Genomic DNA, 25,686 nt, shown 5'->3' with positions numbered 1-25,686 from the left:
CAAAGCTGCCTCGCCATAATCACAAACTTCTGGTCTGGTAGCAATCCGCTAAACGAATAGTATCTATTTGTAAGAGTCGCTGCGCAGAGTATCAGATGAAAAGGCAAATCGGCCAGGTTTGCCAAGTAGCCCAGGGATATAAATAGTGTTAAATTTTCCAATCAACTTTCCATCCTCCAAAATTTGGTTAAAGGATATGTTCCGAATGTATGTAGTTCCTAGAGTTTTAGATTCTCGCAAGACGTATTTCAACTTGCCGGGGCAAACACAGCCTTAAAACCTGCATGCCTTCATTAACATAGCTGTATAGCATATGATAAATCTCCGGTGCAATAAAATGCTTTATTCGATCCTGATTTGCCTTTATAAGGTTTCGCAAAAAGGCCACAACGTTTTGGACACAACTTTGTAACTCCTGGCGAAGGGATCCCACGTATATCGTGACAGAGTTCCAGATGGGTCCACTTATGTGATTGCCTGGATCAATCTGAGAGCACTCACCAGAGGTGACAGACAACCTGAGGAAGAAACTAAGGAGGTGGCTATAAAAATGCCAATGAGCGTCATTAAAGGTTCCCGGCAAAATATTCTGAAGAGGAGCTAGAACCCTAAGACGTCAAACAATTGTTGACATAGCCATGGAAACAAAGGGAAAGAACAACTGCAAGCAGACAGACTCCGTGACTCGCAATAACCACATCGCCAAGATGACAACAGACGATAAGCCAAGCGTGCCACGTCCTACCTCCGGACATGGATTCGCTCACCAACAAGTACGCCGAGGAGTCAGCAAAACGGTTTCGATCCGACGGAAGCGCCCAATACATGGAGCTTGCCGAAGCGCAGTCCCCTGCGCTCGCAGACCTCGTCAAAGACCCCTTCAACGCACAAATGCTCAACCCCCAAGACGGCGACAGCGTCAAAGTCCTGTCCTGATCCTTGGCTGCGGATTCTCCAGGCTCCTCCACGCCGTACACCAAGTCGAAGCTGGCACCGACCCCGACAATATCCGCCTCGTCGACACTGCCGGCGTGTTCGGGGGAACGTGGTACTGGAACAGATACCCAGGCCCCATGGTCGACGTGGAAGCCTCCATTTACATGCCCCTGCTCGAAGAAACCGGACACATGCCCGGCCATCGCTTCCCCCACGGCCCCGAAATAAGACGGTACATCATCCACATCGCGGAGAAATAGAACCACGCACAAGGGGGTTTTCCGCACGCAAGCCCGCACATATGACTGGATCAAGGAGCAGAAACGCCAGAGAGTGCAGCTGACGCAAGATCACGGACCTAGAGAGCCGTCCGTCGAAATGGCTGTCACGGCGCAGTCTGCCATCATCGCAGGAGGCGTGTTCAACCCCCCAAGACGCCCAAGATTCCTGGGCTAGACACCTTCTCCGGCCAGGAGATGCACACCGGCCGCTGAGAATACGACATATCCGGAGGCGCTCACCCGACGAGTGGACGCTATCCGGCCTCAAGGGGAAGAAGGCCGGCACCGTGGGCACCGAAGCCACAGCCATCCAGTTGGCAGTCACCAGAGTGTGCCCGATGGGCAGACGAGCTACACGTGTTCCAACGCACGCCCTCCAACGTTGACGAACGCGACCAGAGGCGCACAAACGCGCAGGAATGGCGGCAGATGACGCTCACCAAGGGCTGGTGGCGGGCACGCAACGAAAACTGGTGCGGCAGGCAGGCCACGCCATGGGCGACAACGCGATACAGGACCGATGGAGCGAATCCACGACCAGACGTGCAGACACCTCACCGGCCGGCGGGCAGCACGAGCCGCACACCGCGGAGCAGATACCAGAGCCCGTCCGCCAGGCCCTAGCCAACGACCGGCCCTGAACAGCGCCCCGAAGGCCTGGTATCCCATCTGGTGCAAGCGGCCGAGGCGTGGGCAAGTCGTATACTTGACAGGTCCGCGTTCCACTCGCCCATGGACATATGCGGACCGAGCTATTTCAACGACGACGGCGGCACGAGGACCTTGTCCCCCGGGGAGCAGATCAAGGCCGCGACTCGCGAGGGTGAGCATCTACCCTCTTGGGATACTGGCACATGTATCCTGGAGCGCTGGAGGGCGCAAGGGACGATGGAGGGCGTGAAGATTGTTCCAAGAAGTGATATGTGATTTGGATTTGTCTCGGCATAGGTGAATTTGTACAGAGTATTGCTGGTTTGAAACTTTGCTTGCTGAGACGACGCTGTACGGAGTATGTCTGCCGCGAGCCTTGACGAAAATTCCGAGACACTGCGGAAATTCTGTATGCACTCCGCACACTGCCCAATAGACTTACACAGATCTGCGTCTCCATGCACATACATGTGCATTATGCCCGGGTGAGACACGTGGCATGGTAGTCGACAAGGCTATGCTGTACCGATGAGGAAAGAATCTTTCGGGTTGATCCGAGCACAGCATATAGATCTTGGAGGAATTCATTGGCGGCCAAGTCGGACGAGACAGCTAGGTGGGTGGTCTGAAAGCCGATCAAGGTGACGTTTCTGCCCAAGCCAACCCAATCTCAGATTCTGGGGGCATGTTGTGTGACGTTTGGTTGCATCTCCCATTGATTTGTGATAGATGGGCATCGGGGATCATGGCCCGGCGGTCATGTCTCACATCACACGGAGAATGTTTTGCTTCACCTCAGCAAGCCAATTCCAGCTTGCAACATTGCAACCGACTAGCAACTAGGCCGTGTCTGCCATTCACAGTTGTGACTCCCGACATGCTCCATGATGGAAATTTGGCCTGTTCAATTTTATTCATTTCAAGGTCCTATGAATCTTCTCATGACTGCTTTAACGGCATAAAAGTAGAGGTCCACACCCTGATCAAACGCCTGCCCAAAGTCGCAAAAATTATATGTCTATATGCAACATATCCTTTTTTTTTCTTCCTTTATTTGGTGTTTGTGTCCCACGGGACATTCGTCGATGATGTTGTTTTCGGTCTTGGTCGATTACCAACCGCGGGTGGCAAGCTTCTCCTCGGGCTTCATGCTGTCACAGTTGATACCGACCATGGCCTCACCGAGACCGGTGCTGGCCTCAGCAATAACCTTGGCATCCTTGAAGTGAGTGGTGGCCTGGACAATAGCCTTGGCGCGCTTGGCTGGGTCGCCAGACTTGAAGATGCCGCTGCCGACAAAGACACCGTCGCAACCGAGCTGCATCATGAGGGCAGCGTCAGCGGGGGTAGCAACACCGCCAGCGGCGAAGTTGACAACGGGCAGGCGACCGAGCTCGGCAGTCTGGCGCAAAAGCTCAGCGTCGACCTCGAGCTCGCGGGCCATTTCACGGATGCGGATGATGCCCCCCTCGGCGAGAGCAGCCTTGGCCTGAGCAATCTGCTTGTTGACCGTCTTCATGTGGCGAACGGCCTCGACGACATCGCCAGTACCGGCTTCACCCTTGGTCCGGATCATGGCAGCGCCCTCGGCAATGCGGCGCAGGGCCTCGCCCAAATTGCGGCAGCCACAGACAAAGGGAGAGTTGAAGTGGCTCTTCTCAACGTGGCTCTCGTCATCGGCGGGGGTCAGAACTTCACTCTCGTCAATGTAGTCGACGCCGAGAGCCTCGAGGACCTGGCACTCAACAAAGTGGCCGATGCGGGCCTTGGCCATGACGGGAATGGTGACGGCGGCCTGGATCTCCTTGATGACCGTAGGGTCCGACATGCGGGCAACGCCGCCGTCCTTTCGGATATCGGCGGGGACACGCTCGAGGGCCATGACGGCGCAAGCACCGGCTTCCTCAGCGATACGGGCCTGCGCGGCGTTGGTCACGTCCATGATGACACCGCCCTTGAGCATCTGAGCGAGACCGGCCTTGACGGCAAAGGTGGACTTGGGAGCAGCGCCATTGGCAGCGGCGGCGGCAGTTTCGTTGGCCATTGCGATGGTAGGTGATGTGGTGGTTGCTGTGCGTGGAGGGTGTCGGAGGGGAAGAGCAAAAGCTGGGGTATGGAGCAGTAATAAACGCCCGGGGAGCAACTGTGGAGGGGGAAGAGAAGGGGAGGAAAATATCTACAATGCCCGTCTCGTGGGAGGGAGAGAAAAAAACGGCAACAATGTATTTGTATTACGCTCTTTTTTTGCCAATCATGGTGGGGTTAGGTGTGGAAGGAGCAGACCGATGGAGGGGCAGCATGCAGGACCCAGCCAGACGAAGAAAAGCCAGGACCCTCGGGGATGGGCTGGCCTAGCATGCATCACAGGAGGGGTGGTGGTCGTGGAAGGTGGGGCAGGGGAGGCGAGAACCCAGTCGAAGCCTCCCGTTGCGGAATGGCATGGAAAGAACGGAGCAGTTGAATTGGGCAAGTACGGTTGAACTGCTCCGTGCTCTAGGCCGGGCTACATTGCCTGGCGCTCAAGCTCCGTCATGCCATCTTGACGTCTGGGGGAAGGCGTCGAGATGACTCGAAAGCTCACCGTCTGACCGACCGACCGACCGACAACGGAGCGCGCCAAGGCCGTTTCTCGTCGAGCGCTGGTCAAGCCGGTCAATCCATTGCCAATAGTACCTGTCCGGTCGACACCTTCCTGGGTTTCCTATCCGGCAGCATGTTTTAGGCCAGACTGAGACCCAACATTGAACCCTCGATCCCACCATCAACTCCAGCTCTGAAAAATCCAACTTGGCCGGAGCCGCGGGCGGCGCCGCCACTGTCGCCGCACACAGCAGGCGACCTCAGGGACCAGCTGACGCCTAGCATCGAGGCCAGTCCGCCACAGGTCCTCCAGCGGCGCGGCAATCGTCGGGTTCCGGCGACGATTACGAAATGGTCAATAAATGCAGCAACGGCCCAGATCCCTAGCGAGCGCAAGCCAGCCGCATCGCAGAGCTCCGTCTGCTGTAGAACGTGGACGAACATGCAGTCTGGTAGTACACTCATTCAGCCCTGCTGGACGTGGGGCCGGACAAGATGAGAAGCCATGCCCAGATCTCGACATTGGGGGCGTTCACGTGGCAATCGGATGCACTGAATCTGGACGAAACAAGACTCGCATCGGGGGAACCAATGTGCTGGTAGCCTTGGGCAAGAATTCAAAGGCCAGATCGATGCCGTAATGCGTCAATACCTCCAAAGTAGAATACAGGCAACAATGTCGTGGGTGCCATTCCATCTGATGCATCCCGACATCGACTATCTGGAATGACTCGGCAGACATGAAAACCACGGTGGGCTCGAGGTCAAAGAAAGGGCGTGCCTGGCGCACCTGGCAATCGGCGGCGGCCATCGCCTGGCAGCCCCGCACCCAATATACAGTGGTATGTCCGGTCAAGTACATCTGATGAATCGATACATGATTCCAGAGCCCAGACAGCAGCTCGGCCACTGCGCATGCCACCCAAGGTATTGGCGCATCTACAACCACTGTATACCTGCCGCAACACCAAATGGTGGCTGCAAAGGGGAAGAAGCCAAAAAGAAGCCCATGAGACTGACTGGTCTCCCAAGGCCACGACTACGGGCGCGCCCTAAGCATCATGCATGCGCACGCGGATGCACCTTGGCTGTAGTCAGAGGGGGGCTTACATACTAAGTACATTGATTGTCCCTGGGCGAGCGCCGGTTGGACAGCCGTGCCATGCCGCCTCCCATCTCGACATCCGACCAGACTTGAGTCACTTGGCGTTGAAATGTCTTGCTGCTTCAAGACGGTCCGCTGCAGGCCGAGGCTGCCGGTGCTTGCATTAGCGACTGCATGCGCGTCTGCTGTGGAATGTGACCCATGTGCGCACCCTGCTGGCGCCGGCATGGCATGGGCCGTTTGAACCCAGCATTTCGGACTTGACGTTGTATTGCGAAAAAAAAAACCCATCCAGACGTCGACCTTGTCGACTGCAAAGGCGGACCCGCCGCCCGTCTCGCCAGTCCCGACTCTCGCCGTCGCCACGGCACTCGCACCCCAAGATGATTTTTATGGAGTCATGAAATCGTTTGCGTTAGTCATTTTATCTCTAGGTGCTCCGTACCGTACCCGACCACCATGTACGGAGTACTCCGTACTATCTACCAGGCACATGGTTACTTTGCCTTTTGCCCATGAAACTCATCTCATCATCTCGTCTCAACTCACCTCATAGATTGTCCAGCTCCTGCGTGCTCAAGCATCATCTGCGTCTTTTTCACTCCCTTGCGTCCTTTCGTACACTCGCCTTGCCATATTTTTTCGCCAAACCCTCCAGGCAGAAAACCCGCGCCGTCGCCATGATCCTCCTCACCATTGGCGTCCTAGCCCTCCAGGGCGGCTTCATCGAACACATCAACCTCGTGCGCAAGGCCGCCGACCGACTCAAGCTGCACGTCTCCGTCATCGAGGTGCGCACCACCCAAGAGCTCGCCCGGTGCGACGGCCTCATCATCCCCGGCGGCGAAAGCACCACCATCTCCCTTGTCGCCGCGCAATCTGGCCTGCTCGAACCGCTAAGAGACTACGTAAAGTTGGTTCTGCCCCCTTTCTGCTCCCCAACTCACCACACACGCTCACCTCTTGCAGGGTCCAAAAGAAGCCCGTCTGGGGCACATGCGCCGGCCTCATCCTGCTCTCGGACCAGGCCAACGCCACCAAGAAGGGCGGCCAGGAGCTCATCGGCGGGCTGGGCGTGCGCGTCCACCGCAACCACTTTGGCCGGCAGACGGAGAGCTTCGAGGCGGACCTGGACCTCGCGTTTCTCGGGGACGACGCCGCCCCCTTCCCAGGCGTCTTCATCCGCGCCCCCGTCGTGGAGGAGGTCCTCGCGGGCCCCGGCTCCGGCGTCGAGGTCGAGGTCCTGGCCACGCTGCCGGGGCGCCTGGACAGGGCCGCGGCCGGCGTCTCGCAGGCCAACGCCAAGCACGGCTCGGGGGACATTGTCGCCGTGCGCCAGGGCAATGTGCTCGGGACCAGCTTCCATCCGGAGTTGACGGGCGATGCGCGCATCCACGCGTGGTGGCTGAGGAGCATCCTGGGACAATAGGGGGCATTACTTGGGCGTTTAAGCATTGGGGGGGTTTTTACTCGGGCACTTGACTACATGCGTATAGACCGGTTGCTACTATTATACTACGTACATGGATGATTCTTACGCCCACTCTCTGGAAATGTGTTCCCGTCCTCACGAACTCGACGCCTGGTAAGTTGGGGGATGGACTCTGTCCAAGCCCAAGATGTGCAACATGTCGGGTCGGCTTGTGCCCGCGGCTTCCACGGCGCGCACATCGACACTTGCCCCGTGCTCCAGCAGCAACTTGACGAGCTCGACGTCCTGCCTGGCGACGGCCTGCACGAGGGGCGTCTCACCCCGCGCACTCTGGGCGCCGTTTGCGTCCGCCCCGTGCTCCAGCAGCATCCTCGCATGGGTCGTGTGCCCCTTGTCTACGGCATACAGGAGCGGCGGCTCGCCCGCGCCCGTGGCGGCGTTTGTGTCTGCGCCGTGCTCGACGAGCACCCGTGCCAGGTCGGGGGTCGCGGCGTCGAGCGCCAAGCAGAGCGCAGGCGTGCCCGCGAGGTCCCTGGCGTTGGGGGGCGCGCCGTTTTCGAGCAGCCGTCCGACTAGGTCGACCTTGTCGCCGGGCTGGATGCGGTGGCTCTTGAGGACGGCGAGAATAACAGGCTGGCCAGAGACGTCGTCGCTGGCGCCGCTGGCGCCGTGCTCCAGCAGGACGCGCGCTAGGTCCAGGCGATTCCGGGCGATGGCGTCCACGAGCACGGTTGCGCCGTAGACAGTCGTACCGTCGACGTCGGCGCCGTTTTCGAGCAGGGTCCGGACGGTGCGGAGGTCCTCCTTCTCCGCGGCCACGGCGAGGACAGAGCCACCCGTCATGTCGGGGGTGTTGGGGCTGGCGCCGCGCTTGACGAGGAGCTCGACGAGCTCGGGGTTGCTCTGCGCGACGGCCTGGGCGAGGACGCGGCGCCCCGAGATGCTGGACGAGTTGGGGCTGGCGCCGTGGTCGAGGAGGAACCGCACGCCGTCGAGGTTGTTGCTGCCGACGACGTCGACGAGGTACGGCTGGCCGGTTATGCTCGTCTCCGTGGCCTGCACGCCCCGGGCCATGATGAGCCGGGCGATGCCGACGCGCCCGGCTGCGGCGGCCTGGAACATGGGCGGCATGCCGTGGCCCCATCCGCCGGGGGATGTGTAGTTGGCGCCGGCGGAGAGCAGGACCTCGGCGGCGTCTTGTTGGTCTGCCGCGATGGCACACTGCAGCGGCGTTTTGCCCGCTTCCCCCTTGCCGTCGATGTTGATCCCCTGTGAGAGGAGCCCCGTTACCTGCTGGATGTCGCCGTTTGTAACGGCCTGGCACAGGGCGTTGACGAAGGGGTCGGGTTTTGGCATCAGGGAATGCGCAAACGCTTTCAGGGTTCTTCCGAGGGAGAAGCCGCTTGGACCGGCATCGGTTTGTGGAGGCGTCGGGCCTTGGTGAGAATTGGAGGACGAAGGGTCAGTTGGCGCGTATGGCGGGGGCTCATCTTGTGGCGTGTCTCGGTTCTTCGGGCGATGAGGGAGATTGTTAAATGCTGGCGGGCTGCAGCCCTGCGTGACGTTGTCATCCAGCAGGATACTTGTGGTTTGGGATGCCGCCTGCGAGGCACTGGCTGCTTGTTGAATTAGTTGCTGGGCACTCAAACTGGTCATGTTGGCGTCTTGGGCGTCTCTCTGATGACTATGGGATATTAGCTTGAGACGCTTTGCCCGAGAAGCAGCTGCGGCACTGCTCACATGGATAGTGTTTGTGAGAGATGCCGGAATAAGCCTTGGTACGTCGTCAAGGCGGCGAGGTGCGCCGCGACGAAGCGAGCATCCACATCCTTCAGGTTCTCTCGGTGTAGCCGCATCATTTGCTTGTGTAGTCTGGCAGCTAGCGAGTTGCACGAGGTCAAGTTTTCCGTAAGGACGCTCTGCATCCGCGCAGAAATCGCGGCCGCATTGCGAAGCGCGTGCTCCAGGTGGGTGACTTGGACACTGGCCGCGTGGAACGACGCCGACAGCGCGGCGATTTGGCTGGTGATTTGATTGCTTTGCGGGGCTGACTGAAGGAGGCTTTGGGCTTCGGCCGTGCTGGAGACGGCGTGTTGGGTTATGGCAGAGCAGAGGGGGTAGAGGGAAGCGGGCGAGAAGCTATCCATGGCGAGGGGTTGTCACTGTTGATGGCTGTTGGCCGTCGATGCGCTCATTGGCCACGATTCGCGACAACTAGGGAGGACACGCCGCTTTTGAAATGAAGTGTAGAGCACGAGGCGTGAAATAGCGGCTGTTTAATGCTTATTCCTTTCGTTTTTTGTCTCTTGTTTACTAAAAAAAGAGGGAGAAAATATAATCATGGTGTAGGATGACGGCTCGTCAGCTCTTACGCAGCGCCTCGCCAGGAAGTGCTGCGGGGACATCTGGAGGCGGCTCGATTGGCTTCGGGCGCCGTAAGGCTGAAGACGGAAGCGTCGACGGTGGGTTCTGGAACATTAAGCTGAACGACAAACTCCAGGGGAAACACGGCAACGTCTGGAGTTACGTGGACATGGCTGCTTGGCTTCAGACCGCGTGTCCCCACGCTTACTTGCAGATGCCAAATGACGTGGACATGGACATGCGAATGCAACCAGATTACCATTATTGACAGAGTAGCATGTGCGCCGCCTCTCAATACAAGCTGGGATTTAGTTGATTGCTCTGCAGCCTCGACATGCTGAGCCCAAGACCGGCATGTCGACAATATCCAACATGGAACCCACATGCTCGTGTGAGTTTATCTCAAGTGCGCGTTGGCTCATCTGTGCACCAAGCAAGCCAGAACAGAGTCATTTGGAAACACCCGAGCCAACACTCAACGGATGGGTAAACTTGACATGTCAATGACAACAAGGTCACGCGCAGAAGTGGTAACGGGTCAGCGATGGACCACCATCGATTAATCCGGCACAAACTGAACGTCTCGACGCTGCGGATCCAACAGTCTCGACATGTCGAGACCGCCCTAGGCAAAAGATGGACCAACAGCTGCAGAGCGCTCATGTTGCCATCGCAAAATCAATGGAGTGCTGAGAGTTTGGCCGCCTTCTATAAGAATAACATCACAACACCAGTTCCTCATATTGCTTCGGAAATCCGACAGTACATGGAGCAGAGCCAACAAGGTTAAAAAAAGGGGGGCGGCAGAGAGGGGAGAGTGAGAATCGTAATAGTGGCGATATAAATGATGGGCTTGTCTTTGCCAGAATGTAGAGGCAGAGAGCTCGTAATATAGCTGGCGGGCTGGGAACGTGGGCTGCCGTCTCAGTCGATTGTATTTCATGACCCAGATCCTCTGCACAATCGACAAGTACCAGACTAGCTGTTCTTTAACCTCTCAAGTGCGCCTCTGAGCTCGCAAGCGCTTTCCCTCGACATCCGCTCGAAACTCTCTGTCTTCAGATTAACAAGAACATTTTGCATCTTTCCACACCGCGTTTATCATCACGTTACTTGGTACTCACCATCTGGTGTTCCGTCTAGCGTGATGGCGTGCCAGTTACCCGACAGCCAGAGCGTGGCGGGGCTACATGTACTGTCGCAGTTTGGCCGGCCCAAGTTGCGGAATATGTCGATGCGAGGAAGAGGTACAGATTCTGCCATGGGTCAATTTAGGCCAAGCCATGGCGTAGGCGTGGCAGCACATACCGTGTGCAAAGTGGTGAGAATCGTGGTGAAATTGGAGGGCAAGAGTTTTGAAGCGACTTGTCGCGTTGGGCCCAAGTTGTCGGACGATCGCGAGTTGAATGGCGTTCCCAATCTCTGGCTCGACATATACATAGCTCTCTTCAGGTTCGCCGATCATGATTCCGGTATTGTAGGAAACAGGTATACGTTTTGGATCGATCGTGGTGAACTTGGCGATGGCGGTGTGATACGACCGAGAACAAGGATTCGACCGTACTATGAACTGGCTGCCATGTGGTAGAATGCGGATTGGATGGAAAGGGGGCATCGTGTTCGGATGGCTGGTTGGGTGGTTTCGATCCGGTCGCTTGGTTTATGAACCGGTCAAGTTCAAGTTTGTTCGAGGACATACGGCTAGTACCTCACTATTAGGCGAACGCAGCTCCATTATTGCATTATCCATGTAAGAGCAATTCGTTTATATGATTTACGGGGTTTCCGCGAAACCCACCGACTCGAGTCGCATGCATCTCGGAAAAGAAAATGTCGCGGACAATTGTCAAATCCAGAAATGGCTTTTGCGCCGGGCCATATTCGCAATGCCTTTCGACGCCGATGCCACGATTGTGGTGTGTCGCGTAGTGAAGACGAGCTCGAGAGCCCCAGAGGTCCGAGACACGTCAAAATAGGAGACTGCGACGACAAGGCGAACGACTAGCCGCGTGATGCCGGCGGCATTGACCGAGACGGGCGTTGAAAACTAGAAGAGGTGACCGCAATGATGAAGGAACAGGCCTATCAATAACTCCGCCAATTGCTGGAGGGGTCAGGAGGTGAAGGACGCGTCAAAGCACAAAAGGATCACGCAGCAGTAGCAGAAGCAATGCTCGCGTTTCTTGGAGGCTTACTGGGAAGGACGGAAGCCGGTATCTAGTTTCTTTCTACCTGCAGAGACTTGGGAATATAAAGTAATTTTGGAACGGTACATGGGCTTATCTGCGTGCATCATGTCGGACAAGTAGCACTGCACCATGTCCTGTTGTCGGAGAGCTCACGCGTAAAGCGATATATTTGTTGGATGTAGAAGTACTACGTAGCAAGCCGAGGCGAAATTTGGTAGTGTTGGAGAGGAGACAAAATCCAACAAACACACAATATTGACATGTCAAAAATTGCATTCCCCTTTACGTGACACCCGTTGCTGTCATTTCCCTGGAACCATCGTTTCGTACTGATATTGGGTGTGTGTGCGTATTCTGTGTGTTCTTTTAACTTCTCCATGTCGTGTACAATCCCCTATTTATCCTCATATTCATTGTCTCTTACCGTTGACTTACACCATGGCAGCTGTCAGCGACACGACGCCCGCTGTCGTCCCCGGCGTTGGCGCACCCCTCACTATAATTGACAGGAAGCGCGGCCACCAAATGTCCGGTTAGGCTCCATGTCCCCACCTGCCTACCCGGGTACTTAGGTAGTCTGCGCCCGCGACTGCAGCTACAATCGACGGCCTCCCCCACATCGAGACCCGCCACGGAGCACTGAGGAGATGGACCGCGCCGCTGTCCGGGCTGCTCGAGATCATCATCCGCCATTGACGGCCTAGGTAAGCCGGCGGTCAACCCCAATACCGCCGGAGAAAAGGCTGTGCGGCAGCCCCCTCCCCCAAGCCCGCCTCCAGACACACACCAGCCAGCGCGGCGCCGCGGCCGTCCCCGTCGCCGTCGTGTCCATCGGCCCCCGCAGCAGCCCAGGACCCGTACATGACAAAGAGCCCAAACACCCTCGCGGCCTCGACGCCATCCGCGTCCAAGTGACGCGCCTCAACGTGACGCCCGAGCTCTGCGCAGAGGGTCTCGTAGAAGACGGCGCGGAGGCGCTCCTGCCGCGGGTGCCAGATCCAGACCCCCCCGCCGGTGCAAATGCCAAGAAAAACCTCAAGCGAGGCGATGGCGACGCCAAACGCGCCGTAGCTAGCGTTTTCCCAATCGACGATGCCTGCAATACCGCCCGACGCGTCGTCGACTTGTATGTTCATCTCAACCAGGTCCGCGTGGTTCAGCACCTGCGGGAACTGGCGCCCCAAGATGACGGGCAGCCGGGCGCGCATCTCGGCGAGCTTGGGCTGGAACCGCGCCGGCAGGGCTGCCTCCCACACGGCCAGCTGGTCGTATGCCTGCGACAGGAGGGCGTCGTCGGTGTTTTGCCGCGCAGTCGACAGCGAGGACGCGACAAAACTGCCACCAGACGTGGTTAGCTACAGGCCGGACTTGTGACGGGGGAGAGGGAAGCACAGACGAGGCAAAGTCGGCCACGGTCACCGTGAGCCGCTCGGCGCCCTCGTCCTGGTAGAGGGTCCTCTGGGCGGCGCTGAAGGCGATGCCGCCGGCGAGCGTCATGAGATAGACGTGCGCCTTGTCGCTGAGCCCGCATGTGACTGCGTCGCAGGCGGGAATGACATGCCCATAGGTCCCGCGGGCCAGGGCGACGGTGTCTCTGCTCAACGGGGACGAAAGATCGCGGAACTGGACGACGCCCAAGTCGCCGGGGCGGGCGTCGGACCTGGTCACGGTGAAACTGCTTGCGCCCTGGATAGCCGCGGGAAGGATGCTGCTGGCCGGGCAGCCAAGCACCTGCGCGGCCTGTTGGACGCAAATCTGCTCCGTGAGGCCTGGGTTCCGCTTGAAGAATTTCTGATTCACAAAGGGGGATACCGTCAGCACTGCGGCGCGAGAAGGGGTATATCTTAAAAGGTCCTCCATTTGGGATACTAGCTGTGCGCGCAGCTGCATAAATACATTTGATCCGGAGAGAGGGGTTCAAGGGCGCAGTATTGGTTTTGTACAAGTAGAGAGAGAAAAAGACGGTGTGCAGAGACAGTGTTGGTCTGACTCTGAACTTTGAAGCCGACACAGCTGGGGCGTTGACGTTAACGTCTTTCTGCCGGCCTGGACACTTTATTTCCAATATGCTTGATTCAACTTAAACATTTTACTTTCATCTCGACCCTATTTGTGTACATAGTGAGAAAAAGGGCAGCGTTTCTTAAAAAAAAATCGTATTTTTAATTCAGCCTTACTTATAGTGTTATAATACCGCCAGTCTTATTAAGGCCGGCCAAGAGCGTCTTCTACGCGGCTCTGGTTTTAATTATAAGTAGGTACATATTCCTATCCCATCACTCGCCAAGAATTTATATATAAAGCTCCCACAGGCCACCGGCTAAACGTTGGCTACTATTCCCGTGTTACACACCCAGCAACGGCCGCGCTGTTTATGTACATAGTGAGACAAAGGGCAGCGTTTCTTTGAAAAGTTGACGTGTCTTTGATTCGGCCTCACTTGCAGCGGCGTGGTGCCGCCGGTCTTGTCAAAGCCGGCCAAGAGCGTCTTCCGCGTGGCTCTGGCTTCAATCGTAAGCGGTGTACACATCCTTGTCCCATCATTCGCCAAGAATTCATGTGCAAAGCTCCCACAGGCCACCGGCTGAACGATGGCTACTATTCCCGTGTTGCACACCCAGCAATGGCCGCTACGCTTGGCTACCATGACTTCTTGTTTACTAAGACTGCTCATAATAACCGATCCAGCCCCAGATACTAATTATGCTATAAAAAGAGTCCCTCTCTGGCAGCACATACTCGTGGCAAACGCCGGGAGATGGGAGTCGGGACAGCCGAGTCCCCTGAAATGTATACCTCGGGTTCGGCGTCGACGCTCCTCCTGGCAAGTATATCCATAAAGACTCAAAAACAAAAGAGGTAAAATAGTCCGGCGGAAGGTGAGCGTCTCGCCTAGCAAAGCATCATTATATGGCAAACGCGTGCTTTTGCTTTCAGGCGCGCTGATGCTCTGTATGATTCTCCGGAGCGACTTCACGTTGAGGCGTTTCATCAGCGCCATCCATTGTCCACCACTTCTGAAAAATATCACGTTCCACGTTGACGGCGCGCTCGATTCCGCCATCGCGCACGTGCTGAATAACCCAGTTCTCGAAGAATGTAACATTCACTCCGACCTTGCCGAAGGCCTGGCGGATAGCCTCGACGAATATGTCCGACCCGTCGATGAGGGGCCCGAAGGGTTGCGGGCTCAGGTATTGGAAGTTTTCAAAGTAGATGCCGTTGGTGGCTGTGGGGTAAAGAGATTTGGAAGGCCAGGGTGTGGCTCGCGCCAACTCGAAGAAGTTCTTTGCCATATTCCACAGGTAATGGAACCAGCGTTTCGTCTTCAGGGCCATCGACTTTGGAGCTACATAATATCTATTCCCCATACAGTACATCTGCCTCAGCGTTGTGAGACCATCATACGAGTAGAAAAGGGTCGGGACGCGTACGATATCATCTTCAGTGATTCCAGTTTCGTTCTTGATAACGTTGACGTTGTGTGCAATTGTCTTTCCGGACCACTCGGTCGTTTTTCTGATGAGAGGCAGCCGAAGAAGCTGACTAATGGTCATTTTATCGCAATCCTTCTCAGGCTCTGGTCTGAGGAAGCTATGATGAGATATCGCTATGTTCTCGCCATGGCCGTCCTTTTTGGCCTTCTTGAACAAGTTGAGTGTGGCAACGGGATCGGCCACGATCATGGCCCATCCTCGGGAGGTGTTGGCAGGTACGAACTGCATGTAGTCGGCAATCTGGCCACGATAGAGCCAACTATGATCGAGGGTGAAGGGGTGCTGGAACTTCTGGGCCTGCAAAAATTTCAGAATCTTGGGCGGTTTGTGGCCGGACATGAAGCGGGCGAATCCCATGACTGCTCTTCCCGCAGGGTAGTTTGCGCCGTTGTGGGAATAGGGGGGTATGATTTCAATATTCCCCAGCTGGTCCGAATCTAACTCGGATGTCTCATGATGTCGAACGGCGCCGGCCGAGTCACCTCTCATATCCGCAAACACTCGTTCGCCCTCCGGCCCCTCTAGACAGCCCTTGAGATAGACGCGCAGGGAAATAGGCCCGTCGGGTCCCGGCATACTTGTATATCCGGCTTTGAAGTGGTCGTGGGCCCAGCCGTGCAGACTGTCGATCCTGGTCACAGGCTCCTCGAATCTACGATCAACCAAATACTTCTGTAGATGCTCGGCAAACAACTCCCAGTTTGGGTAACGTTTGTGAGTTGAAACCGACATCTTTTCAAGCCTTCGTTTATCATGAGGTATCAGGATGGGTGCAACACGAAGTGCGACTGTATCATTGGCAGACTGCTCCTGGTCAGTCAATACAAAGTTGACCATGGCCATCCCATCCCATCCCTTGGGTCGACCGACGTCTCGTGCGTCAATCCCCAGCTCTAGACCGGCCCGCAGATCAGGGGGACTGAAGACATAGCTCTTGTTGACATAGTTCCAATTACCGCCGCTCTTGTGGAAGATGCGGACATTTTTCTCGGCATATTTGCCAGGGACAAAGATCTTGCCCCTGGCTGCATCGCTCAAGGCACCGTCAGCGACGGTGCGTAGAGGCGCCAGGTACTTGGAGTTGCGTAGGATGTTATCAGATGCGTCGTGGCACCTATCAAGATGGTTGGAATTATTCCTAGCGGAGCATCGGCGGTTCGTATCGGCAATATTGGCCATGAAAATAGCTCCTCGTTCCTCCGTCCAAATGGACTTTAGTGCATCATCTGAGTTCCCGTTCATGTCAACCTTTCCGTCTCGATTCGTGTCGGCAAGAATGATGGCCTGCAAAGCATGGCAAGTGATCGCCAGTACACCAAGTGTGAGAACCACTGCCTTGTGCATGACGACCGCAACAGGTGTAGTCTGCAGTGATGACCGGCTTGTTGACCCATGTAGCCACACACAGTCGTACGATACCGCAGAATAGTGATGAGGAGCAGCTTCAAATATTGTTTGGCGAGGTCAGTAGAGTCTTGCAGGAAGAACAAGCCTGCTTTATACTTCGAATGAACCGGACTCTTGCTCGCCTTGCACACAATGACCAAATACTTGTGTCAGTGCTGACGGAAGAATAACAGGCAAGGAGACGGTTTCCCAGAGCTTGGCGTCATCGGGGACAATAGTCTTGTACTCAATGCCACGGCTAGGGACCGAATCATATTTTAACGCATGGCTGTATAAAAACAGCTTCCATCCGTGTAAGAAGTTCTACTACGCAATTATACTTTGAGCCATGCAACCTACTTGGCTGTCCGCGGCCGCCTTGGCGGCATTAGTTCACCAGGCAAAAGACGGCATTGAACGATGCCATCTCAGGCGGATGTGGCTAAAGGCTGGCGAAAGAGCCGGAAGGCGATGAAGTAGCTGTAACAAAGCTTGTCGCTCAATTTGTCCAAGCGAGCACTCGTCAAGCGTGAGAGATTGAGGGCAGTGTTGATAACCGTGAGATATTTGCTACAACGGAAACTCGGAGAGCTCAAAGTTGGTTTCGCTGAATCTGGATCGAAATCAGTTGGCATATGGCTTTTCACTAGCAGTAGTGACTCCATTCCTTCGGCATCGAGGCGTCTTGTAGAAGCTCAACTTGACGAAAGCCAGATTAGCCGCCCCCAGCTCCCACGTCTCTTTGGGTTAGCACATGGGTATCATGGGGCCCCAAGTTCCACATGGGACTGTCGTATCGTTGGCCCATTCGATATTGTGTGGGCTTCTTGGCCCAAAACTGAGTGCGGCCACGCATCACAGGTTGCAAGATGACTGACTCTGAACAGACAAAATACTCAGCTCGAGCAGCCCAGCCCACAAGCTAAACAACTAGACGTGGGCACAGCCCGTGCAAGCAATGACTTTCGACGACGCAGCCATGGCCGCAGAGCAGCCTGGCATTCTCATAGAGCAAATCAACACGGCCGAAGACATGGTTGAGGCAATCAACCCCGTCTGCGAAACGTTCGGTAAACAGACGCACGATGGCTTGTGGACAGCCATGAACCCAAGCTGGGACACTCCGCAAGGAAAGGCACAGGCGGCCTCTCGTATGGTACATCGTTGGCGAGCAGCCACCAAGGATCACCAGGGCCGTCCGAATACAATATTCCTCAAGGCAACGGTACCCTGTGACGGAGCGGCTCCTGGAGGGCCACGCAAGATTGTCGGCACAGCCATTTGGCTCCAACTCTCCAGCGTTGCCGGCCACGGCGATCCGCCCGCCGAAGACCTGAGCAAAGCGCTCGATCTTGACAAGATATATCCGGGGAACGAGGCGGAGCAAAGGTACCTCTGCCAGGCGATGCATTCTCTTCATCGCCAGCGTATAGACCTCGTGAAGAAAAAGACCAACTCCTCGCCTCCCTCTGCCATGGTCCTTGACTTGTGTGTTGTCGACCCGGCCTACCAAGGCAGAGGCATCGCAAAGCAGCTGGTTCAATGGGGGCTGGACGAGGCAAAGACCAGAGGAGGTTTGGAGTGTATCACGGAGGCTTCACTTATGGGGAGACGAGTGTATGAGAAGATGGGGTTTCGACAGGAAGGCCCAGAAATTGTCTACGTGGTTGATGAGCAATTTGCGCATCGTGATCGACCTTCGAATGTTTTCATGAGGACTGGGAACGGCGAGCTGGGCTCGCTTTTGACAGTCTAAAGTCCATGTCGGGCGGGTTTTCGAATTGCTGGTGATGTTTGGGAACAGCTTTAATCTTGCAACGCGTTGCAGTTCCGGGTACATCTGTAAAGATAAAAATTGACCCTTAAAACACCTGGTCGCGTAGGATAGGTCTAGTGCAAACTCTCTTGGCAAGTTACGCCGTGGAATTCATCCCGTCACAGGGTAGGTGACGTGGCGTGCAAACCTTGTATGGTGTAAGGGCTCTTGGGGTGTCATGGACAGCATGTCCTAGCTTTGGCGGAGGTTTGCTGCTCCCAAGGCATAACCCGATGGACGAAGGATCAAGCTCTCTCCAGTTCTGGGCGCCAGAGGTTTTACAAGGTCGACTGACCGTTCTTGGAGCGGGAGCGTACCCGTAATTGATCAATCACTGATATCTGGAAGTAGGCGAGAGTCGCGGCAGCTGCAGCACCGGGCGACGCAGGCAGCCACGTGTGGATAGGTGAATCTAGGAGCAGGAATTAGTCAGCGCCCTCCGAGGATGGACGACTCCGAGATCTCTTTGCCTCGACTCTGGGTAGCACTCAAGCCAAGTAGTAGAAGGCCGTCGGCGTTGCACAATGCATGAAGCAGGAACCCATCGTGCCTTGACGCCGAGATCCTGGTCGGAGCCGTTCGTCCCATGCAGTATCGCCACGACGTTGAGTCACTGGGCTACCACAATATTGTGCGGAGTACTCCGTACGAAGTAGCTGCCAGCCGATATGGGAAGGTGAATAGTATTGACCCAGTGGTGGAATATCTGGGACAAACGATCCTAGCGAGAATTGCCAAATCGAGGTTTATTGGTGGAGGCAAGCTTGAATGCATCATGGGCACGTCAATTTACGTGATGCAGGCCCAAGGACAAGACAAGGGGTTCTTACTCCGGTTTGCGATTTGCGAGGAGCACAGAACAGAGCCGGGAGGTTGGTCGAGTCCGATGCAGCTGCGGGTAGGAGGCGGTGCTGTCTGGTTGGGATACGAGGTTCGTTTCTCTTCTGTCTTGGATGAAAATTGGGCGGAATCTGCATGCAAGAGTCCTGCATCGTTTTCACCCTCCCGAGAGATTCGCGCAGCCTTGTCGGCCGTGTACTTGCGGTATTCTCGTTGGGAAGGAACCAACGAGGCCTGAAATTGCCGTGTGCAGGCAACTTGGAGTTGTCGAGTGAAGTAGGGAAGGAAGGAAGCCCCGCGTGCATTTGATCCTTGCGAACAACGTTTCGCCACCCATCAAAATTTCCACGACTTCAAACGCGCGCGACAGATCAGACGTCGACTGCCGTCATCCTCTGCAACAGCGACAGAGGCACGCGTGAGATCGGCATCGCTGTTATTATTCCACAATGTAACCCGTCTATCTACAATACCCTGCGCCCTTCCGTCTTACTCCAACAGCCAACGATGCATGTAACTACGGAGTAGTATTACCTTGTTCTTCCCCGCGAAACTGCCTCGCTTCGTCCTGCTGGTCGGGCCGCAACCCGCGACGCTGTCCAACATGCAGCGTGACCTCACCGTTTGCTCAAGTACAGTATGCAGTACCATGCACCTTGCTGAGTTCTGTTGCGGGACTTGGGTACAGCTGACTGATAGACTGCCTGCCCGTGGCCTGAATGGGAACCGTACTGCATATCATAAACATGGCGGTCGGGCCAGGCCATGGTGTTCGGGCTACTCCGCCGAACATGGTCAACATTGCTATCGAACAAAAGTTCGCAGTTACACCTGCCGGATCTAGTCAGCCATGGTGCTCTCCGAGTATGTACGCTTATTAGTATCATTCTTTTTCTTGGCAAAACGGCACTGACACCAGCTGCAAAGTGGAGTGAGCGGCTTTAAGACGAGAGACACAAGACTCTCAACCAGAGACAAGGCCAGCCAAAATGACAATGGACACATGACTTTCCAAACGGGCCAATGCCGGGGTCTGCGATAGGATCTATGTCTCTCCTATTACGCTATGTAAAGAGCTACCCGCTGAAAAGTTTCAATCTGAAGCTGCCGCCCCCTGGAATATAACGTCCAGCAGCTTGTTCTCATTGATATGAGGCTGCTTGCAGTCGCCAAACAGGGCAGCTCCAAAAGAATAAGATGACTACCCCACGGCAGGGGCTAGAACCTCTGTATGTATGTGCACAATGTGCCTTCAACCGCTTCAGAGTGGGGAAGATGCAGCCGCTCGACGACCCCAGGGCCCAGGGTCTCGATGTCAACATTGTGCAAGGATTGTAGTGATCCCCACAACACAATCTCCAGGCCGGGACAAGCAAAGCAACTCCACGAGCCGACTCCAAAACCAATTGTTTTAAACATTACCCCACAGCCCATTTGACAGAAACGGGCACCAGCGACATGTTGGATCAAGAAATAAGGATCGATGAACGTACAGCGCGCAGCGAAGCCGTCAGGGGGCTTACCTTGGTGGCATGGCTGCTCAATTTGCCAGCTCCGAGCTCGGAGATTGGTGTATCGTCCAAGACGACTGTTTCGGTGTTTCGGTGGTCGACATGCAGTGTCTTGACATTCTACGATGCAAGTTTGACCGTCGCACGAAGGCCACACAGAACGGGAGCCTGTTCATTCGACCGGGAGGGATGCCGGGAACATCTGGTAGAGCCAAGTCTCGTGCTGAGACCGCTGGCCCCCCTCCAACCCAGCCATGCGGAAATCGACTGCCCATCTCAACAGTCCTCGTTGCAGCTCGCCGTGGCCAGGCTATGAGCTCTGCCACGCCAAGTCACCTCGCCGTTCTTGAAAATTTCTCCCGTTGGACGAGGAGCGAGGAAAAGCATGTGCTGGGTCAGACAGCCAGCCCATGGCGAGGTAAGGCGATCGATCCACTGTCTCACCAGCCGACAAGCCGTTGAGCGGGCCGCGACTGGTGGCTAAGTGCATCTGTCGATGGCGATTGAAGTTGTTCTCTGGATTCCGCGTTTGTCGGGGCATACTTGCTCTATTACGCTTGGCCAATATTCTGGGCGGTCACGCAAGGCTACAAGCCGTGCCTAGATGCACGAATCCACATGCCCAGCGACGCACCTTCGGGCTTGTCTTGTCTAGGCCCATTTCCCCGACCACTTGGTGAGCCTCTTGTGCTTTCTGGAAACGTGGCCAACATATCCCCTCGGGTTCTGATCTGCGCTGTTTAATGTGCTACCGAGTGTTTTCCAAGCCTATCTGAGTACACAGCGCTTGCAAGTCGCTGAGATAAGCAAAGAACTGCTCACTACCTAGCTCCTACATAGAGGCACGACTCCGCACGAGGTACGACGGGGGTACCCCTACGGTCGTATATTAGCTAATCTATAACACTTTATAGATGTAAAAAAAAAGTAAATATAATTACTAAAGGCACGCGATAAATATGCATTATTTATACTGTTACAAGTGCAGCCAAAGGTGCTGCTAACAGTGCTGCCAAAGGCGCCAGCTTCGTTGAGCCCCATTGGGTCATATGGGGCATATGGGAGGGAGGTGCCTGGCCGCTTGCCAGATATAGTAGGTGATAGCCAGCCAACTCAGGAACCCCACTCCACTCCCATCTACTTAGTAGATATGTTACCGTGCTTGTTTTTCTCGGTCTTGGTCTCATCCGCCGGCGGTGGTGAAATGTGCTCTTTGACGCTTGGAACTCGTCTCAGGCGCCCGTCTCCGGTAACAATGGGTCTGGCGTCTGTGCTCATATCGCCATGCGCTGGGTCCTTCTCTTCCTCTCCGGGCAAGCTTCCAAGTTCCAAGTTCCAACCAACGCGATGTTCTGTCCACGGGCCACGGCAAGTCTCGAGGAGAGCAGTGCAACGCATTAGAATCTGGAGCAGCAAACAACAGCACGCCAACACTAAAGTCAACCCCTGCTCTCCGGGAACCGGGTCCTTCATGTGCTGCAACCCAAATTAGTGAGCTTGAGCACGCCTATCTCGCTTTTGGTGTCGAACATTGTTCACTTACATGACCTAAGACCCCAAAGTCCCTTGCTGGACCATGCATGCGTGACCAGGGCCGCTTCTCCATCCCGACCCTAGTTCTGTACTTGCAGATTGTTGGAGAAGGCCAGTCGGGGGACTGCCAATTCGTGGAAGAAGCCATGAGCCGTAGGATAAGGCCTCCTCCATGGCTATATAGTAGGCCACCATGGCCCCTCCCCCTTCTCGAATCCAGTGAAGCTGGTCAACTCCCCGATTTCCGTCTTCGTAGTTCACAACTTGTCTGTTTCTCTGTTTCGTTGCTGCCATGGTGGGACTCTCACTTGTCGTGTCGCTCGTGGCGGCCGCTGCGTCCGCCTTGGCCGCGGATGCTCAGGACGAGAAAGTTGTCAAGACGATCGTTCCCGGCGCGTATATTTTCGAACTGGAGGCCGGCCATGTGAGTTGTTTGTTCCGCTGGAACAATTCTATACGACCCAATGGCGTCATGTGTAGTTTCGTGCGGCCTCGACTAATATGACCCGTCTAGGATCCTGCTGCTTTCGAACAGACGGTTGGCAAGGATGGTACGACCCGAATGAAGCTCGACTATGAGTTGTTCAAGGGCGTCTCGGTTCAATTGCACGACGTCGACAAGGCCCACGAAAAGGCAGCCAAGCTGGCCGATACACCGGCCGTCAAGGCTGTGTACCCGGTCCAGCTCTTCAACATGCCCAAGCCCAAAGTCGAATGGATTGCCCAGGACGGCACCAAGGCGCCGGGTGGTCTCCTTTCCTCGAGGGCTGATGATGGCGTTGACACGTTTTCTCCTCATGTCATGACACAGGTGGACAAGCTCCGTGCAAAGGGAATTACCGGCAAGGGCGTTAAGATTGCCGTTGTTGATACTGGTGTAAGTGAACGCATTCAAGGCTTCCCATGCCGTTCTGGGAGCACATCCGCGACGAGGCTAGGAATTGACCTCTACTGGCTCAGATTGATTACAAACACCCAGCTTTGGGTGGCTGCTTCGGCAAGGGCTGCCTGGTCGCCTTCGGAACAGACTTGGTCGGCGATGCCTATGACGGTTCCAACACGCCTCACCCTGATCCCGACCCCATGGACTGTGGTGGCCACGGTTCGCACGTTGCCGGCATCGTCGCCGCCCAGCCCAACACGTACGGGTTCACTGGTGCCGCTCCTGGCGCGACCTTGGGGGCCTACCGTGTGTTTGGCTGCAAGGGTCAGGCTGGTAACGATGTCCTGATTGCAGCTTTCAACCAGGCTTATCAGGATGGTGCCAACATTATCACGGCATCTATTGGCGGGCCTAGCGGTTGGTCTGAGGATCCATGGGCCGAGGCTGTCTCCCGAATCGTTGATAAGGGCGTGCCTTGCACTGTTTCTGCGGGCAATGAAGGTGCAGAAGGCATCTTCTATGCTAGCACTGCCGCCAACGGCCGTCGCGTCTCAGCCATTGCTTCGTATGACAATGTCCAGACCCCTACTCTCATCTACAGCTCCCAATACCAGATAGACGGCGATGCCGATACCAAGTTTGGCTACGTCCCTTCTGATCCTGCTAGCTGGGACGGCGTCACGCTGCCGGCATGGTCCAACAGCCTCGACCCTACAATCCCCGACGATGGCTGCGACCCTTTCCCGGCCAACACGCCCGATCTCAGCAAGTATATTGTTCTGATCCGCCGGGGCTCTTGCTCTTTTGCGCAAAAGGTCAACAACGCTGTGGCCAAGGGTGCCAAGTACGTTATTGTTTATAACAATAATGCTGTCGGTGCCATTCCTATGGACCTTACGGGAGTTCCTGCTGGTTCCATCAAGGCAGCATCGATGATTGACGGCACGACTGGTGCAACATTCATCAATGCTCTCAAGGATGGCAAAAAGCTTACGCTGAAGATGGTGAGCCCTCAGAAGACGGACTCGGAGGTCAGCACTTCCAACAACACCATTACTGGCGGCGCTCTGAGCACATTTACCAGTTGGGGCCCAACTTGGGAAATGGATACCAAGCCTCAGTTTGGTGCTGTTGGCGGTAATGTTCTTTCCACTTATCCCCGTGCCTTGGGTAGTTATGCCGTCCTTTCCGGAACATCCATGTCCTGCCCTCAGACTGCTGGTATCATCGCTCTGATCCACCAGGTCCGCGGTACTTACGACCCCGAGCTGATTCAGAATTTGCTTTCTGCCAACGCTAACCCACAGCTGTTTAATGACGGCACCAAATTTTACGATTTCTTGGCTCCCGTTCCGCAGCAAGGCGGTGGTCTAGTCCAGGCATATGATGCAGCCTATGCCACTACTCTTCTTTCGCCTTCCAGCTTGTCATTCAACGACACTGACCACTTCGTCGAGACGCTTAGCTTTAAGCTTCAGAACACCGACAGTAAGGGGATTACTTACAAGATCACCCATACTCCTGCCATGACCATGTATGCGTTGGGTGACGGTTCGCCCAGTGTTCAGCAGTTCCCGAATGACGCGGTCCAAGCTGCTGCCACTATTAAGCTCAGCGAAACCAGCGTTACCCTCAACGGTGGCCAGTCCAAGTCTATCAGTGTTTCTCCTACCCCTCCTCAGGGGCTGGATGCTAAACGCCTTGCTCTTTGGTCTGGTTATATTGTCATTAATGGCACCGACGGCACGTCTTTGTCTCTCCCCTATCAGGGACTTACCGGCTCCCTGCACAATTCTGCGGTCCTAGGTGCTAATAACACCTGGATCTCCAAGTCGACCGACAAAAAGTCCAACCCGGTTCCGCCCAACTCGACTTTTGTGATCCCCGCGCCGGGCAACGCCGGCTCCAACGACACTCTGCCCCAGCTCACTGTCTCATTGTACCTTGGCTCTCGAAAGATCCGCGCCGACATTGTCCCTCTGACGACGTGCCCTCCTAAAAACTTGACGACTGAATTCCAGGGCATCAAGACTATTGGCCAGCCTTACAACTTCCCTGCCCTCTGGGGAACTCGTGGTCTCAATACCTTCCCCTGGGACGGCCGTCTTGACTCTGGCAATTACGCTCCTCCTGGCAAGTACAAGTTTGTTGTGCGTGCCCTGAGGATCTTTGGCGACGAGAAGAAGAAGGACGATTGGGACGTTAGCACGTCACCGGCCCTGCACATTAAATATCAATAAATATTACTGTTGCTAGTAGCTACTAGCCATATAAGACATTGGCCGCGGTGAATCATTGTCCGCCTCGCGGCTTGTTAGGTCCCACAAGAGGCAATATTGTAAGATTCTTCGGCGATTGTAATTTATGGTGATGAAATGCCTTTTATCTCATAGAATTGAAGGATCAGAGGTGGCATATCACGTGAGGTAAGACGCACGTCACACACAATTCCCTGGTACGTGCCTAGGCACCGACTTATCAGCGGAGTACTCCGTACTCGTGTCAGACCCAATTGTCATTGGATCTGCACTTCGCCGCATTCCAGCGTAGCCAACCAATCACCCAATAGCAGGCAGCCAATCAGACGATCAGGAGTCCAACTTGCATCTTCAGGCAACAGCATTTCCCTCACGGGAAGAGGTTCGAGATGGTCGCTCCTTCCCCACAATGCGGCCGAGTTGG

At 55.6% G+C, this 25,686-nt stretch overlaps 11 protein-coding genes across 11 annotated transcripts; 6 read left to right on the top strand and 5 right to left on the bottom strand.

The window, feature by feature from the left end:
* Positions 1-638: 638 nt before the first annotated feature.
* Positions 639-1,196, top strand: MAA_10935 (Cyclin-like protein; the record flags this gene model as incomplete). Its single annotated transcript, XM_011412881.1, has 1 exon — positions 639-1,196. One exon carries the CDS (start codon positions 639-641, stop codon positions 1,194-1,196), a length of 558 nt encoding a protein of 185 aa, XP_011411183.1.
* A 440-nt stretch (positions 1,197-1,636) lies between these two features.
* On the top strand, positions 1,637-1,858 carry MAA_10934 (uncharacterized protein; the record flags this gene model as incomplete). Its single annotated transcript, XM_011412880.1, has 1 exon — positions 1,637-1,858. One exon carries the CDS (start codon positions 1,637-1,639, stop codon positions 1,856-1,858), a length of 222 nt encoding a protein of 73 aa, XP_011411182.1.
* A 1,121-nt stretch (positions 1,859-2,979) lies between these two features.
* MAA_10933 (dynamin family protein) lies at positions 2,980-3,912 on the bottom strand (the record flags this gene model as incomplete). Its single annotated transcript, XM_011412879.1, has 1 exon — positions 2,980-3,912. One exon carries the CDS (start codon positions 3,910-3,912, stop codon positions 2,980-2,982), a length of 933 nt encoding a protein of 310 aa, XP_011411181.1.
* Positions 3,913-6,233: 2,321 nt separating this feature from the next.
* MAA_10932 (uncharacterized protein) lies at positions 6,234-6,982 on the top strand (the record flags this gene model as incomplete). Its single annotated transcript, XM_011412878.1, has 2 exons — positions 6,234-6,466; positions 6,523-6,982. The coding sequence occupies 2 exons, from the start codon at positions 6,234-6,236 to the stop codon at positions 6,980-6,982; spliced, it is 693 nt and encodes a 230-aa protein (XP_011411180.1).
* Positions 6,983-7,120: 138 nt separating this feature from the next.
* Positions 7,121-9,132, bottom strand: MAA_00497 (Ankyrin repeat-containing domain protein; the record flags this gene model as incomplete). Its single annotated transcript, XM_007818495.1, has 2 exons — positions 7,121-8,669; positions 8,726-9,132. 2 exons carry the CDS (start codon positions 9,130-9,132, stop codon positions 7,121-7,123), a joined length of 1,956 nt encoding a protein of 651 aa, XP_007816686.1.
* Positions 9,133-10,453: 1,321 nt separating this feature from the next.
* MAA_00496 (uncharacterized protein) lies at positions 10,454-10,814 on the bottom strand (the record flags this gene model as incomplete). The annotated part of the gene is made up of 2 exons (XM_007818494.2): positions 10,454-10,605; positions 10,658-10,814. The coding sequence occupies 2 exons, from the start codon at positions 10,812-10,814 to the stop codon at positions 10,454-10,456; spliced, it is 309 nt and encodes a 102-aa protein (XP_007816685.2).
* A 1,440-nt stretch (positions 10,815-12,254) lies between these two features.
* MAA_00495 (Protein kinase-like protein) lies at positions 12,255-13,398 on the bottom strand (the record flags this gene model as incomplete). Its single annotated transcript, XM_007818493.1, has 2 exons — positions 12,255-12,873; positions 12,935-13,398. 2 exons carry the CDS (start codon positions 13,396-13,398, stop codon positions 12,255-12,257), a joined length of 1,083 nt encoding a protein of 360 aa, XP_007816684.1.
* A 1,073-nt stretch (positions 13,399-14,471) lies between these two features.
* MAA_00494 (protein-arginine deiminase type-4) lies at positions 14,472-16,379 on the bottom strand (the record flags this gene model as incomplete). Its single annotated transcript, XM_007818492.1, has 1 exon — positions 14,472-16,379. The coding sequence occupies one exon, from the start codon at positions 16,377-16,379 to the stop codon at positions 14,472-14,474; it is 1,908 nt and encodes a 635-aa protein (XP_007816683.1).
* A 1,021-nt stretch (positions 16,380-17,400) lies between these two features.
* On the top strand, positions 17,401-18,177 carry MAA_00493 (acetyltransferase; the record flags this gene model as incomplete). The annotated part of the gene is made up of 1 exon (XM_007818491.1): positions 17,401-18,177. One exon carries the CDS (start codon positions 17,401-17,403, stop codon positions 18,175-18,177), a length of 777 nt encoding a protein of 258 aa, XP_007816682.1.
* Positions 18,178-20,609: 2,432 nt separating this feature from the next.
* On the top strand, positions 20,610-21,050 carry MAA_10931 (gag-pol polyprotein; the record flags this gene model as incomplete). The annotated part of the gene is made up of 1 exon (XM_011412877.1): positions 20,610-21,050. One exon carries the CDS (start codon positions 20,610-20,612, stop codon positions 21,048-21,050), a length of 441 nt encoding a protein of 146 aa, XP_011411179.1.
* Positions 21,051-22,413: 1,363 nt separating this feature from the next.
* MAA_00492 (subtilisin-like protease) lies at positions 22,414-25,244 on the top strand (the record flags this gene model as incomplete). The annotated part of the gene is made up of 3 exons (XM_007818490.1): positions 22,414-22,545; positions 22,636-22,998; positions 23,082-25,244. 3 exons carry the CDS (start codon positions 22,414-22,416, stop codon positions 25,242-25,244), a joined length of 2,658 nt encoding a protein of 885 aa, XP_007816681.1.
* Positions 25,245-25,686: the final 442 nt, after the last annotated feature.

This window comes from Metarhizium robertsii (genome assembly GCF_000187425.2).
Source record: "Metarhizium robertsii ARSEF 23 chromosome Unknown MAA_Scf_3, whole genome shotgun sequence".
In the NCBI taxonomy this organism is placed as follows: domain Eukaryota; kingdom Fungi; phylum Ascomycota; class Sordariomycetes; order Hypocreales; family Clavicipitaceae; genus Metarhizium; species Metarhizium robertsii.
This window is presented reverse-complemented; position numbering and strand designations above follow the sequence as displayed.